The 16,583-nt window shown below is 38.1% G+C and overlaps 1 protein-coding gene across 7 annotated transcripts; it reads left to right on the top strand.

Moving 5' to 3' along the window:
* The first annotated feature begins 256 nt into the window (after positions 1-256).
* Positions 257-16,244, top strand: stx3b (syntaxin 3b). Of its 7 annotated transcripts, none has more exons than XM_077578690.1 (11): positions 257-711; positions 6,035-6,109; positions 6,186-6,285; positions 7,058-7,132; positions 7,318-7,388; positions 7,469-7,577; positions 7,679-7,752; positions 9,692-9,826; positions 11,266-11,376; positions 11,574-11,684; positions 15,568-16,244. In XM_077578690.1, the coding sequence occupies exons 1-11, from the start codon at positions 682-684 to the stop codon at positions 15,643-15,645; spliced, it is 969 nt and encodes a 322-aa protein (XP_077434816.1). In that variant the 5' UTR covers positions 257-681; the 3' UTR covers positions 15,646-16,244. The 7 variants fall into 7 exon arrangements, 6 of the variants coding, with proteins under 6 accessions (XP_077434816.1, XP_077434814.1, XP_077434813.1 ...); XM_077578688.1 differs by lacking the exon at positions 11,266-11,376 and having other exon boundaries at positions 258-711; positions 15,568-15,648; positions 15,736-16,244; XM_077578685.1 differs by lacking the exons at positions 11,574-11,684; positions 15,568-16,244 and adding exons at positions 13,751-13,873; positions 14,151-15,315 and having other exon boundaries at positions 264-711.
* Positions 16,245-16,583: the final 339 nt, after the last annotated feature.

Genomic DNA, 16,583 nt, shown 5'->3' with positions numbered 1-16,583 from the left:
TTTTGTCAAGATAATCCAAAATTGTAATTATGTAACAATTTGAAGCAAATTCTGATCTGGAGCAGGTCAAAAATGTAAATGAAAATTTCATTAATTCTCTGAATGTCCAAAGAATAATTAAACCTTGATATTTCGTCAAACAAAGAAAATAAATCCCAGTTAGTACCCCCCTCAATGAATTGTCACGGTAGAACAAATTGTGGTAGGTCCCACAACACCTGAATGCACCGGCAGCACAGGTGGCAATGGGCGTGGCTTCATCCTTGTGCTAGTGCATTTGTCTGCGCATGACCGAGTCTGAAAAGTGCGTTTTAGAATGATTACCGGCGGAGGCTAGCGGAGAGGCAGATTATACGGCTCTACACAACTGTTGTTTTAATCCCCCGAGCGAGGAGATTTAGACAGGAGAAAACACTGGCTTCGAACCCAGCAGCCATATTGTATGGAAAAACGAAGAGAGGACTCCGGTTTTCAGAAGAAAAAGTACTCTGCTCCAACCCTGACAGGACTTTTGAGGAGACTTTTAACTTCGCCTTCAACTGCTTCAAGGCCACTGGCGGTGGGTTCATGTCGGACAGCTAGCTTCGCCAGCTGGCTGAGGTGAAGAGACCGAGGCGATCTTTCTTCAAACATTTGTGCCCATCTATTTGGATTCGAGGCGTTTATTGATCACGCTGAAATATGAAGGACCGATTGGAGCAACTGAGAGCGGTGAGAATGCAACGTTTTTCTTCTACGTATCTCCTTTATTACTTCACTACTGATAAACCTATGGCCGACGTTATTAAAATCATCGTAAATGGGGTGTTTTAATTTTTTCAACATGGAACAAGAATTTTCACATAACATTTACTTCTGCAGCAACTGATGAACTGATCTAGTGTTGTGTTAAGCAGACGAAATAATTCAAATACAGTTCTTTATTAGATTCCTTGTCATCAATTTGTATGTTATGTGATGGTATGTATCCGTTAATCTTCTGTCTTCATGATATCTGATTACCTCTTGCCATTAGTGAGTAATCAAATTAAAACAGTATACTAAAATCTATGTGTAATTGGTTGGCCTCAATAGTTTATGCTTACTACAGCCAATTGGACTCTGAATATCAATTAAAGAGGTCATTTATCGTATGTGTTCAGAAATGTTCCTTCCTGGGAAGGAAGGAAAGACTTCTACCATAGAACACCTGCTAAGAGAGATTACAAAATATTATGCTTTCACACCAAATTATTGTTTGAATGTAGATCACAGCATAAACAACTGCTTTCACATGACTTATATCAATGAAAGAATCATATGAGACAATATAACACTGGGTGAGGCCACATTTTATTGAATCGTGTACCAATTCGGGATGTGTTACTATAGCTACATGCAAGTCCTGGCCAAATATTTGTTGTGTTTGAAGTAGTTCAACTGTGGTATCACCTTAGGCTTCTGTGTGTCCCACAGCTGGCCTGTTTTTCAGGGAAATGAAGAACAAATAGCAGCTGACACATGCTCGGTTAAGTAAGTTAATAGGTTTGAATTTATTGGAGCACATATTCTAATTACGGCATCTCTTTTCCCATCTTTTGAACTGAACTTATCGTATTACCAGTGCAGTGTTCTCTATCTAAAAATGTTTACTTTCAAGCTCTGTATCGCTTATGTGATCTGCTTTCTGAAGTCACCTGACATTTAGCTGTTCTGCCTTTTGCCCCTTTTTCCACGACTTGCGAATAAATCGTTTTCATTGTCAAAACCATGTGCAGCTACCTGGTTCAAACGATAACGGTGACATAAAACACTACTGGTCACTCATTGGTAGAGCAGATTTGTCATCACTGCAACCTATTCTGAGAAAAATGTTCCTATAAAAACATGTAACACATTGGAGTTGTCGCATCATCCATATAAAGTGGACCCCCATTCTTCGTCGTTAAAAGTAATCATAATTGCCTATATTCATAGTTTCAAACAATAAAGCATGATTCTAAAACACATTAGTACAATTTCGGATGCTTACAAACATCTTCGAACGTTGCTGTACCCTTTTAAAAAAAAAGTGTGTACACATCAATGAGTCTGATGACTGATGATGAAGAATTATTGTAATGGCCCAGTCCAGTATGGTATAAAACAATAGTTGACTGCACAGCAAAGCTCAGGAGATGCATCAATAGCACAGATGCTCCTGGACCAGCCTGTGCTGGTAGAAAAGTCCACCGCTTCCTCGTCCGCCTGGCCGGCGGAACAGTTGGTGCTTCTGTGTTTACTGAACTGAAGCTGCTAGATCCATGCAATGACCACACAAACTAGTAGTCATAGATCGGTTAACAATGTTCCGTTGAGCTGTTGTTTTTGGATTCACTGGTTTATGGAAACTATTTTGAGCAAAAGCAGACATGGATATATGAAGTCCATTTCACGCTGAATGGCAATCACAAATCTAATACGACTGCTGTTAGATTAAAGTCACCTGACTTACTACCTATGGCTGTAATAAAGATACGCAGTTTAGAAAATGAAGAGATGGGCTCCTGATGGAATATTAATGGAGGATAGAGTACAGTTTTTTTTAAGCAGTTATGCAATAATACTTTCCTAAATTGAGTCCTTACACAAGCAAGACTTCTCTTGTCTACACATGACCTGCATTTGTTGTGCACGCTTCGTCATCTGCTTCCCGACTTCATTTTGCTGAGTGAATGGTAGTGGAAGGAAGTTAGCGCTTGCTCTTATCAAGCTCGTTCATGCCTCAGAATATCCTCCTTTGGGTTTTGTATTCTGGGAATGACTTGCTGAGGCATCAAGAAAAGAAAAACATGTTACTATGCCCGAATGTTTCCACAGTTGCTTCAGTGGGGACAAAGTCAAATATCGAAAGCAGCAATTTGCAATCCAAATTAGAGTTCATGTGCTGATCGTGAAAGGTGTAAAAATATAAACATCTGATAAGGATGGGCTTCATTTTACAAAGCAACCACAGAAAGTAACAGGAGACAGGCCAGCTCTATTTAAAGTCATAGTCCATATTTTTTGTTCAATTACATCTTTTTATGTATTTGTTGACATTACAAAAATAAATGTAACTTTTAGGGGTGTGAATTGCCTAGTAGCTTGCGATTCGATCTGTATCACGATTCATAGGTCACGATTTGATTCAATACTGATTAATCCCAATACGAATCTATAAGTAAATTATCGTGATTTTTTTTATTTAACTCAAATTTAGAAAATACTAATCAATAAACTTGTACATGTACACTGAGATTTGTATGAAAATGTACTTCAGGCTTATAAACTGTGGTCCACCGTATTTAACAAACAAATCAAATTTTAAGGCTTAATGTTCCATTAATATAACATTCTTCCATGCTTAAAGTGTAAACCTTAAGTCTAATTAAGACATTTTGTTGAAAATTTCCATCAAAAATTTATCTTTAAAAATCGATTTGGCTGATATTGAATCGATTCGAGAATTGTGCGCTGTAATATCGCGATAGATTGCCGATTTTTTTTTTTTAACACCCCTTGTAACTTACAATGTTAACAGAAGGCATCTATAAAATGACACCTACGTGCATAAAACATAAAATCACGTGGCACATGTTCACAGAAGTAAATGCTTCTGCTTGTGCGGGCTCACCTCATTTCTCTATTTGCAACTTCCTTAATCCTCATTCCTCGCTCCTCTTTTATAAATGTTAGCACCTCCCACCAGAAATCCCATCAAGGTGATGTGGCAGAGGAGTGAGGGGCTAATATTTGCAGAAAAATGAGACAATCCCCCTCGTTGACATTTCCTAGAGACCGCAACTAAAAATTATGTCATAAATCAACTGTCTCTGCAGTTTAGATTTTCCCGTTGTCCACTTAATGCTATGCTACGGCAGTGTTTGACTGGTTGTTAAAATGAGTTGAGCCCCCCACCACCACTTTGGCCGTGTAATTCATCAAGATTGCAGAAAGCTCAGCTGTGTGTTCAACCTGCTGTTGCCATCTGTGTTTACTGACCTTGTGACTTTTTTTTTAAAGCGTGCAAAATGTTTGGTGTGATCAGGGTCAGACTGTCACTGGTGTGTCTGCTGCAAGGCTTTTAATGAGGAGGCAGCTCCTTCCATATCGCCTCAGCAAAGTCATGATTTCAAAGATGCTGAAAATGGAGCCACTCCTGTGGTCGGAGCTCCGCTAAGAATCTTTAGAGCTGTGCTTTCCAAGGCAAGGGTGACAGACTGCTCCCTCTTAATTGTCTAACCAGCCATTAAAATGTGATGCTAACTGCACCTGGATGAAGTACATCTCTGGAGGTCCTCCGTTGGGAGTTAAGCAGCGTTTCTTGTACTACATGTGGGTGGCACTATATGGCCACTTTTGACACTCATGTAACTGCTGCTCATCAATCACTCTATTCCCATGAGAGGTAACAGAATGCAAATTTATTCAAGAGCTGCCGTTGGCTGCAACTCACGCCCAGTTGCCTCCACAGACTGACTTGAGCTAATGTTTTTTGTCCTTTCATCTGAAATGGTCCGTTTGTTTCTTTGTATCTCTGCTCCTTCAAATTTGAAGATCACAGTCACACTTACAACTAGCGAGTTGGTTAAGTCGACTACAAAAATTGTTGGACACAAAAAAGCCCGCGGGCCGGATCAGTCCCGCAAAGGGGTTTTATCCAGCCCGTGGGATGATTTTGTAAGGTAAACAAAAAAGAATAATGTCGGACCAATAACTGGCATAAAAAGACTGCACAAATGTATTTATTTAGAACAAGAACCAGTGTTCTAAAATGACTGTTTAACTTTTTTTTGTTAATACCCAAGTAGGGTGAACTGAACAACTCCTCGTCCATGTCGCCCATTTTGCCATCATGTGCCCGCTTAGCTAGGCTTCACTTAGCGATGTATGTTATGTGCACGATGGGTTCACTGTTGATTTTTATTGGTGAATCACTTGCTTGCCTGCTTCGTGTTAGTAGATCTTGCACCTCTACATTGACGCGCTGCCACTGAAGCGGCGCAGCGCTAGAATGGGCGTCGCACGCATGATAAAATATTATGAAAAACGGGGTGGGATCGTGGGAGGGAAAAGTAATGTGTGTAAGAGTATCTTATCTTAGATTAAGTTAATTTTCAATAGTTCTTTCTTTTTCTTTTTTTTAAATATTTAAAATAATTGTTGTAAACGGGAAATACATTTCTGTAGGGTTCTGTCATTTGTATTACTGCACCATATAATTTTAAAACTGTTATGGTTCCTCAGTCACCCCCACCCACAAGTAGGAAATACATTGTCCAACTCCTTCCTTATTTTCTAAAGTAATTTACAGGCCTGTTTGTGTACATATGAGTTGTTTGCAGCTACTTTGGCCTCAGGTTAGTTTGCTCAACAGGATGTCTCTAACAGCACTGGGTGTTTTACTTTAGGTGGTTGGATTGCTATTTGAGAAAATTTAAGAAAATGTATGAGGCGCAAAATTGCATTACAGAATGTACACACATGACAATAAATTAAACTAAAGAAATGGGTTTATACGATGTTGCTTTGGGGCGCCCTATGTATAATGACGTTTTTAATTGTTTGTATTCAAATACTCTGAAATGCTGAGATGGGCGGTCAAATGTGAAATTTCACTACCAATAGTTTTTTTGGGGTATGAGCTGCCTCTTTCCAAAAATGTATCTGTAATCTATGCGTTCAGAATATTTCTTGACCGTGACATCTCAAGTCTGTCTATTTATAAAATAATGTCCTCACATGGGGTTTGTCCACCAAAGTTGTTGTGTACAAGGTAAATCTGACCTATTGCTGACTTGCCAGCTAAACCGAGCAACGGTAGATTTTATTTTTATGGATGCGATGGCTGTGCTACACAGAAACTGTCAGAGTTGCTGTTAGATTAGCATTAGCAAACACTGTTAGCGCCTGACGAATGTCTCATCCTCTCTTATATGGCGACGGGAATAGAGTTTGGCGCATTTTATTAGCGACATAATCTCCATACACTTGCTTTTAAACGCTGACGCTTGTTCTGCTTTTGCGGATTTAGACTTGCAATCAAGATGACGATGAAGTGGAGATTGCGATGGACAATGCGGCCTTTATGGACGAGTTCTTCTCCCAGGTGAGCGTTTGAAATGTGATTTTCACTGCAAGTTAGTGCTTTCAGGCAAACAGCTAACTTCCCTTGCATGTTTCAGATTGAGGATATCAGGAACAGCATTGACAAAATTGACGAGAATGTCGCTGAGGTCAAAAAGCTTTTCTCCATCATTCTCTCAGCTCCCACGTCAGAGCAAAGTAAGACATCTCAACACCACAATTTCATGTTAATGCCATTTTGTTTTTCTATATTTCTTACTTATGCATGGATGTAAATTATTTTTAGATGTTCTTGTCGCTATAAACAAATTCACTCAATGGTTTCTTTTACAGGTGCAATCATTATTGACCCTAATCTATTATCAAGTTGATGATAATTATTTTTGCCTTAAACTTAAAATTGTCCAAACTTTTAGAATTTCAGTCTCTCAACAGTAAATATTCTCGGATTTTTGTAGTCCTCCATGAAAGCACATGGATTATATTTCCGTTTTTTGTTAATCATCATTTTTGACAATTGTCTGATGGATGTTGTGGACCAAATCTGTGACTCAATCGTAGTGCATTTTCTTCACTGCCAATTTAAAATAACGTCCTGTTTTTGAATGAAGGGAAAGAAATTAAAGCTTTTTTTTTTATCTGATTGATTATCAAAATAGTCGTTAGTTGCATCTTTAGTGTCTTTATTAGCCACAACTATATAGTAACAGTTGAGATCTTATATAGCAACTAGTTTGATTGTACATTAACATCCTTGAAATGTATCTTATAAATGTGTAAATTGTGTAGCTCTGCCTAGCTCGTTTAACTAAATAAAACATATACTCAGTACAGTATACAGTGATGCAGTGTTGTTCTACTCCACTACAAACTGCTAGTTAAATTAAACACATGACAAAGGACAGTTTTAAAGGAAATGAAATTAGAGTTAAATGAATATTTATTTGAGAAACATGTCTGTTCCTTTCAGAAACACAGGATGACTTGGAGGCAATCACCAACGACATCAAGAAAATGGCAAACAACGCTAGAAACAAACTCAAGAGTGAGCCTGGACTTTAATATTCACACAAATTCAAGGGCATTAGAGTGATGGCTCAGTTTAAGGTGTTGTACGCCTTATATAGTCATTACTGGATTGACTTCATTATATAGTTCTACTAACTAATTGATATCATATTCGAATGCTTTGAAGTCCAACTTGTGTGTGTAATCTGAATTTCTCTGCAGCCATTGAAAGGAATCTGGAGTCAGAAGAACAGGAGAGAGTGTCAGCTGACATGCGGATACGTAAATCACAGGTAAAAAAAAAAAAAAGATTGCCTTTGGATTACGGTATCAATATTAACCCAAACAATCATTTTATGGTACTGTTTCCCAGCATGCAGTGTTGTCAAGGAAGTTTGTGGAGGTCATGACAAAGTATAATGAAGCTCAGGTGGACTTCAGGGAGAGGAGTAAAGGACGTATTCAGCGACAGCTCGAGATCAGTGAGTGACGCCTGCCTGCCTGTATATAAAGAATCCAGGCAGAAGTGTGGCAGTCGTATGGTTTAGTTTGTCTCAAACAATTCAACAAATGTTTATTCCAGCCGGGAAGGCGACGACAGATGAAGAACTTGAGGAGATGTTGGAGAGCGGCAACGCTGCCGTGTTTACTGCCGGGGTGAGTGTGCTACTGTTATGTTGCACTTTGCCTTGCTCATTAACACACGTCCATCCACTCATTAAAACACACCTGGTTAATGTTTAGCTTGGGATGTGGTCCAGTGAGGTCAAAAGTCATTTCCCATTGGTGAGCCTTGAATTCAGCCGGAAGTGAAGAAGTCACAAATAAATGAATGCTCAACAGTGCATCCACTGATGCACATATTGATGTCAACATGTGAAGACATTTATTTATTTTTTAACATTTTTTAAATATATTTTTTTACAATGTTTACATCCGATTGCTGCGTTGAAATAAGTTTCTTTTTGGAAATTTGACATTCCACTCGAGGCTGCTTAGCTGCAATTATGCATTGGAAACGTTGGTGCGCCAATGCACACTAATAAGATCTCATATAAGAGCTGTCAGAAGGATGTTTTATTAAATTCATAAATCAGAAAAGAATAATAATGCCCGACAGGATACATCATGGCTTTGACATAATTTATTTTTTAATTTTTGCTTACCCAGACACTGTTGCTAGTGGTTTCCTATAGATATAGTACTGGCCACTCAGCATTTTCACTAGCCACAATTTTGTTGTTAGATAGCACAAGTTGCCAACTTCCATATTTGGTAAATTGATGCTCTTGTAGTAAAATGATTCTCCTTTCTCGCTGTCCATACATCTGTGTGTTGCCTAACTCAACTTTATTTAGATAACACTTTAAAAACTATAGCAGCATACAAAGTGCTGTACATAAAGTAAAAATCTGACATATAAAAACAAAGATGGTTTTAAAAAAATTATAAAGTTAGTAAATACAATAAAACGGTTGAAAGAATTAAAAAAAAATGTGTTTTAAGACAAAAACACTTCTTGAGGCTGAGATGGAGGGATAACAAACAAATGCATTTGGACAAATGTGTGGCTTTTTAATACAATTCTCTTTTTGTGAATATGTTTGTACAGTTGTATGGGTGGTGTGGTTTTCTAAAAGAGAAAGAGAAAAAAGGACCAATAGGCAAATGCACACATAGGTGCACTTGACACAGCAGTTCTATTTCGTCCCTGCTGACCACCAAAGGCGGTGCTCAAAGCACTGAATGTTCCCTGCGCATGCGCAGACGATTCAGGACTCATAGAACTGTATTTGCAGTCTTAACTTTTGATTGATCAAAACACTGTCAAGCCTGATCAAAACACTGTCAAGCCAACACTACACTTCCAGTTGACACACTTATTTTGAATGTCACTTTACTTAGCACAAATGAATGTCACATCAAACACTCGAACAAGCCACTCAAGTGGCTAATCATGACAATACATTTGCATGCACATGTATTTGAATACTACATATGGATCATTAACGCATAAGACTGTGCACTCTACATCACGATGTAAAGTTTTTCTTGTAATTATGGTAACCAAAATGTTAAGGATCTTGTAAAGTCAGATATTTACGGAAGAGGATTAGAGCCAGTGAAGAGAGAGAAAATAAAAGTTTGGCAGGATTCTGACTTTAATCTCAGAATTCTAACTTTAAAGTGAGAAATCTGACTTTAAAGTGAGAATTCTGACTTTAAAGAATTCTGACTTTAATCTCAGAAGTGAGAATTGTCATAATTCTCACTTTAAAGCGAAAAATTTGACTTTATTCTCAGAATTCTCACTTTAAAGTGAGAATAATAGTAGCACTAATAAAGTGAGAATTCTGACTTTAAAGTCAGAATTTTGACTTTAATCTCAGAATCCTGACAACTTTTTTTCTTCTCTTCACTGGCCCTAATCCTCTTCCGTAGATATTTGGTTCGAAATAAATTATACATGTTTGAAGATTATTTCTGAGAATTATGTAGTAATTAATTGTAAAGGGAGAATATTTCACTATTTTATTTTTTGTATTTTGGGGGGGTTTGTGATGGCTTGTGTGTATTATGTTTGTACCAACTGCAGATTGTGGACTCTGGCATTTCCAAGCAAGCCTTGAGTGAGATTGAAGCCCGGCACAAAGACATTGTTCGTCTGGAAAGTAGCATCAAGGAGCTGCATGACATGTTTGTCGACATCGCCATGCTGGTGGAGAATCAGGTAACTCATCCACCTGTTCATCATTTGTCCCATTTGTACTTTACACTTTCCATTCATTGACTCCTTCTGGTTTGTGTGTATCCTGACAGCATTCAACTCGTTTGCGCTTTTCACGTGCCGCCTGTGTCGGTGTCTGACTATCTGTCTTCCTTCTGTTTTTTCCAGTGCCATGACATTTTCAACTTTCCCTTTACTATCTTGTACCACCTCCATCTCATCATCACTTGTCATTTATGGGTCAACATGAAAGCATTTTGTAAGACACAAAGTACAAGAGTAGCTCTCATAAATAGCCTTTGAAGCCATGATTTGTTTTTTTTTTGCATATAAATAGCACACATCTGGTATAATTTCTTATATTTGCTTGCACCATGCTTTCTGAGGGGAAGTCTCTAATGAGGTAAGGGATACTTGGTGTACTGTATATGTTTCTATTTGTACTGTTTTTTTTTGTTTTTGTTTTTACAAACTATTTTCTTTCTCTCTGACTTCAATGTGGATACAAGCACAATTTACCCTGAAAAACTATAAACAAATTCTGTATTGCATATTTGCATTTAATATGAAGTACACAGTACAGTGGTGCCTTTTGATCATGCAAGTGACCTCTGACTTTTGAGATTTTTTTTTTTTTTGTCCTCCAAGCATGAGTTATGAGTCCTGTATGGTGGCCGTGAACTCAACTCCCCTCAAAAAAATAAGTTTTAAGATGTATATAGGTTTCAAGTGAGTTTTCTTTCCATACCAACAGCCATTTACACATGACACAAAGTGAATTCAATACCCAAGGTCTCAGGTTAGCCCACTAAGCCCCAAAACTTGCAAGTGCCACTCCCAGCTGAAGTTTACTGTCAAACTAACATAAACTGAGAATAACAAGTTGTGTGTTGAAAACAAGCATGTAGCTTTTCTTTATAAAAGTCGATTTAGCTTAATGCTAACAAAAATGGCAAAACATCATAGACGAGCTACAACACACATAGGCAGATAAAACAATGTTAATATTCACAGGTGCATATTCTTTATCCACGTCAGGGATTGACTCGTATTACTGCACTTTACTGAGGATACTTAATCAGCTCTATGTATACCCATATACCTGCATTATACTGCCTCCAGGTGATAAAGTTCTGCATACCAAATGAGTAGCACAATGCCCATTGAATTAAAATGGCAAAAAAATTTGTTTTTATAAAGTAAATTACAGATTTCTGTCCTCCCCCCAATTAAAAACCACGTTACACACATTTTTATTGTTTTGCGAGGGCTGGGACGGATTAATGGGATTTCCATTCATTTCAATCGGGAAAGATAATTTGAGATATGAATGTTTTAGTAGCATGGTCACTAAATGAATTTAACTGAATTTAAGGCACCACTGTATTTGTTTTGCGTGTTAATTGAGCTTTATCTAAAGTGACTCACTTGTATTTTTCCAGGGTGACATAGTAGACAACATAGAGCAGAATGTTTCCAAGTCAGTGGACCACATCATGGTTGCTAAAGAGCAGACCAAAAAGGCTCTAAGGTACCAGACCAAAGCACGCAAGGTAATGTTATCCAGCCAAATGATAATCAGTTGGACCGCATGTTTTTTCTTTCTCATTTATTCTGACTTCCCGCTCTTTGAGGCCTTACACAGTTAGCCACATTCAACAGTTACATTCCATTCATCTCAACATTCTCCCTTTTATATTTATGTATTAATTAATTCATAATTGCTCTGGGGCACCATGCACCACGAAAGGGGGGAATGATTGACAGGATTGAGAGCAACATGGACCAATCGGTGGGCTTCGTGGAGCGAGCAGTTGCAGACACTAAGAAAGCCGCAAAGTTTCAGCAAGAGGCCCGACGTGTGAGTTTCCACAGTGGAAATCAGCGGTTCTGTTTCCCAAAAGCATGGACATTTTTTTTATTTTGTCATATGACACAGTGAGACCTGAAGCTTTCAGCACTGATTTTCTGTAGTTGGCTGATAACGATTGTTAAAAAACAAAGCGCACAAACAAAAACGGACAATATGCAAATATGTGGGTACCAAACCACGAGTAGTCACTTCCTCTTGAAGCATGCTTTTGGGAGATCAGTACCCTTCCCCGGACCATCACTGTGATCCTGACTGCTCCTCTGTCATCCCACCTCCCCAAGCACAGACAAATGAAACCATACTCATCTACATCACATAAACACACACACACACAACATACTCTTTTCTATACTTTGGGCACTCTCTTTTGATTTGTCAATTTGTCTGTTTAAAGAGTTTGTATTGACCTGCCAAGGTAAGTCAGCATTGTTGCGTAAAATGATTGCTTGCATTTTGATGACGAATGAAATGAAACGTAATAAGATGTGATGTGAGTTCCTATGGACAGTGTAGTGCTGTTAGAAGGAATAGCGACAAACTTAGAAGTTCATCTTGTGGAACTTCCTTCTATTGCCTTCAATTTACGAGTACACACTAGCATTGATGCTTTGCATTTATGTGTGTAATATTTAATACCGTATTTCCTCAAATTGTTGCCAGGGGTGTCTATTTACTCAACTGCAGAAGTGATAAGGTTATGAATTAGATGTTTATTATATTTACAGTAGAATATCATGTTATGATAGGTAGATTGATATTGTCACAAGCAGCAATATTCACACATATACACTCACAATAATATTATAGAGACAACAGACAAGCGGAACAGCATTGAAGATGAATTTTAATGTAAATGTAATCTATGCAAGACAGGGAAATATTTTAAGATGTTAAATGTTTGATTGTTGTTAACTTGTCCGTAGGTATTTTTATTTATTTATTACGGTATTGCAATTATAGCTCTAAAATGTATTACTTTGAAACGTTTGGGTAAATAACTTTTTTTTTCTTCCATTAAACATGCTCTATGGGCGAATTAATAAGCGTAAAATGAAGATAAGCTCTCAATAAAATCAAAATGTACAACAGTGTTTCACAAATATATTGTTACCTTGAATTTGTTTGAGTGATGGCTGGCACTCTTTTAAATGTAATAAAATGTAAAAAATAAATACTTCACTTCATAATATTGTACTTTGGAGGAACATACAGTAATGACGACTGTTTTTGTCACACTTTATCAAATGAACGGCCATTGTGCTGCTCCATCTGGTGTGCCCACCTTGGCCTGTTGCGTGCCCAAAAAAATACTGTTAATTGAGACGGCTGCCCTTTTAATTTCATCAGTGCAGCACTAATATTAGTCATTCCACACAGAGGATAAATAATGTATGACTGAGTAGTGTTATATTGCCAAGTGTTGCTGCACTGTTTTGTTTTCAATCTGTTGCTTAAAGAGTTAAAGCGCCGTAATATAGATGCACTTTGCATTAGCGGTTGTTTTTCCATACACAAGGTATAATTCTCATTGGTGGATGTTGAGCTCAGCACAAACTTCAGCTGTGAGTGGCAATAAACGGCTTGACACCTATTTTTTTTAAAGAAATGTCACTGATAGTACTGTATATGACAAACTGCTGCTTGTTTTGAAGTGAGGTGACTCGATCGCATGTCAAGTCAGTGCTCGTAAGTTAAAGCAAAAATCTTAACTCAAAAAGTCGGAAGTCGATTTAATCCAAACTACTCTCTCATCTAATCGCTAATTATTTTGGGACAATGTTGCAAAGTTTATCAGCTTTGGCTAAATCGCGAGCTCTAAATCTAGCCTTCCCTGTAATGTCTCCCAAAAGGATTCATGGACAGTATTCATTTGTTCACGTGTCTGATTATGACACGCCACCTATTAGTAGAATCTGAGGAAATACGGTATGTCTACTGTACTGTACAATTGCTAAAATAAAATAAAAAAATATATAAAAAGCAGTGACGTACACAAAGAACATGCTGGATGGTGGAAAGTTCTCTTGAAGGGTCCCATCTGTACTTCCCAACAGAGAGTGACGCAAGTAGCGCTGATTGTTCTGGTCTTGCTGGCCGTGCTAGCGCTCATAATCGGGTTGTCAGTGGGCCTTACTCGCAGCTGACGACAGCATGTTTGAGTAAGACGATTGCTAAGGGTGAGTAACTCGGGAGTAAATAACCTCTCACAAAGGGTGGAGGAGGTGTTCGGCCTTACTTTTGAAAAGGGTTTGCATGCGTTTGCTCTTCAACTAACGCTTTGTGTGTAGATGACTTACTATATGCGTTTGTGGTGTGAGGGTTGTGGGCGGATGGGTGTTTTCTCTCACTTAGTCGAGCGAACAAACAAAGCGGTGCTAAGGGGCGACTGTTCCTCACCTCCTTGACAAGCGGACACTTTGACCTTGCGCTAATTGTTGTTCTCCCTCTTTGTAGAAGATGATCATTATCGGTGTCATCTGCGCGGTGATTTTTGTCATCCTCCTCGCCATCATCCTCTCACAGCTTCTATAGCAGGAGCTCAGTCATCATGATCATCTACACTCCATCCATCACCCACGTGCAAACCAAAGAAAAGACTTTTAGCTCGCCATACCTCGTTTATGTTGCATTCATTATCTGGTGGAACATCTGAAGGAGAATCGAGGAGGCTCGTGGTACAGCATAGCGTGATTATAAGCTTAATTCTCTGAAGCTAAAGACAGTTTGTTCTGACTCAAATGAAGACGCAAGACTGAACCTAACATGAGGCACAAACACTGACGATGGGCCACAATGCAGTGTTACTCCATTGTCGTCTTTTTTTTCCTTCCATTTCATCATTCAAGTGGTGGAAAATGACTCTCCGCTCAAAGCACACGACCTCCCTCCTTATTTTTACTACTTGCCTTCTATGAGCCTTTGACACATTTCACAATGTACTGGGAATTGTAAGGTTCTTGGGAGTTTTGGCACTTTCACACTGTTGCTATAATTGAGCTCAGTTGTAAATATGACATTATTATGAATAGTCAGGTTATCTCTTTGTCGCCAGCCTCGAGCCCTGAATATGACTGTTAAACTGAAAAGTGCACATAAGGAGTCCTCGCTCTTCGTTGCAGGTGATGAGCAAACAAGCATTACATGGAAAAAATAATAAAAATAGATTTTTAATGTAAGATTTTAATGCCAAGGGCTAAAAAAGGCCTCAGCTGGTACCCCAATTAACGTGGTACCCAAAATGTTTGTGAATTTATACTTGTTGATGGATGTGTTGCTAATAAAGTTACATCAACACAATGGACATCATTCAAAGCTGTAATTCTTTTACCAACGTGCTGTTTTAATCAAAACAGCTCATGATTTTAACTTGGAAATAAATAAAATCCCACATGAAATATTCCTACCATCATACCTAACGCAAAGGTCCTTACATAAATGTTGTTTAACTTTTGGCCACTGCCATTGAAAGACTAGACATATTTTGATGTGGACTGCAACCTGAACTGCCTTTATTTACACCTTTCCACCACCTGTAACAAAGAGAAAACTATTTGATTATACACCATTTTGAGTTCACAAGTCCATTATTTTAATACAAATTAAAGTTGTTTCCTGTGCATATCTGGTTGGGTTGGCGCTTTCTTGTAATCCGGTGCCATCTGGTTCATTTGTTGGCAAATGGCTCTGGAAATTTAAATGAAGAGGTAAGTTTTTTTTTTTTCTTACTGTGGTAATTCTGTTTTTATATATATATACACACACACAGACTCAAATACACACACTCTCTTGTCTTTCCCTTGGTTTTCCTTATCCCCACTCGGTGCCCCATGCATTTTGACCTGAATAATTGTTTTATGTCCCATATTTACAGAAAAAGATGATGATAACTTTGTGCTGTTCCATCATTGGAATCGTGGTGTTCTCCTATCTCTACAGCTTCTTCTCATAAAAGGTATCATTCATTAACATTATATGGTTCAAGAACAAAAATAGCCAGTCTAAATATAAAATATTTGTTTGTTTTGTGTTGGCTTCAAAGAGGATTTCGCAAAGTAAAACATGTTTACTCACCCTGATTGGATTGCGTGAATGTAATTGTGTTCATGTCTGTTTCTGTCCTTCAACCTTGATATATTGTTTGATTTTATTTGTTTTATTTCCGTATGGATCATAAATACAGTGATATGATGATTTTGCCATATGTTCTGGCACATTACACCACACCACCCCCTAGTGGGGATTTTAAACGGGTTCAATCGTCTTCAATATTTTCCAAGCGTTCCAGAATTGTGTTGGAGATTATGTTTGCCCTTTGTCGGATTTATAAAACAGATTACAAGCGTTAAAATGACTACTCTGGTCTAAGTATTACTTTACGACTTGTTTGGTGTCACAAATCTCATGATTTGTGTGTGATTGTGTTGTGCGTGCGCGCGTGCTCTCAAAATGCGTGTAATTATTTTTTTCGTTTTGCGTTGTCACACACTCCCTGGCTGCTTGTCAACCCAGAAAAGCATGTTATGTAATAAACGATAGCTGTGCGTTCTACCAGCTGGTGTACGTGTCATTTATTCGGCTAACACTTTCTTATTGGACTCTATTTATACCGCAAAACAATTTATAAAGAATATCTGCTTGTTTTTCCGGGCCCAAATTGATGTCATGCAAGAATTTGGAAAAATACTACATCTGCCTTCTTTTTAATCCTTAATTTTCCGAAATGCAAGAAGGGAACAACCCCGGGTTGTCATCATAGAGGGGCGGGGTTTAGAGAATGGTGTGCTCGATTTGGGTCTATGAGGACCTAAATTTGAATGTTGTGTGCCACTCGGTAGGTCTCGTTTCCCTCAGTCCCATTTTTTTTTAAATCGTTGCTTTTAAAAATAT

This window comes from Vanacampus margaritifer, chromosome 10, assembly GCF_051991255.1.
Source record: "Vanacampus margaritifer isolate UIUO_Vmar chromosome 10, RoL_Vmar_1.0, whole genome shotgun sequence".
NCBI lineage: Eukaryota > Metazoa > Chordata > Actinopteri > Syngnathiformes > Syngnathidae > Vanacampus > Vanacampus margaritifer.
This window is presented reverse-complemented; position numbering and strand designations above follow the sequence as displayed.

What these genes read in the sequence shown, in the direction of transcription:
- stx3b (XM_077578690.1), top strand. Translation starts at nt 682, where the DNA reads ATGAAGGACCGATTGGAGCAACTGAGAGCG. An exon ending in TGCGGATACGTAAATCACAG is followed by an intron (nt 7,389 to 7,468) that starts GTAAAAAAAAAA and finishes ACTGTTTCCCAG; the next exon opens with CATGCAGTGTTGTCAAGGAA. An exon ending in TTCAGCAAGAGGCCCGACGT is followed by an intron (nt 11,685 to 15,567) that starts GTGAGTTTCCAC and finishes CCATATTTACAG; the next exon opens with AAAAAGATGATGATAACTTT.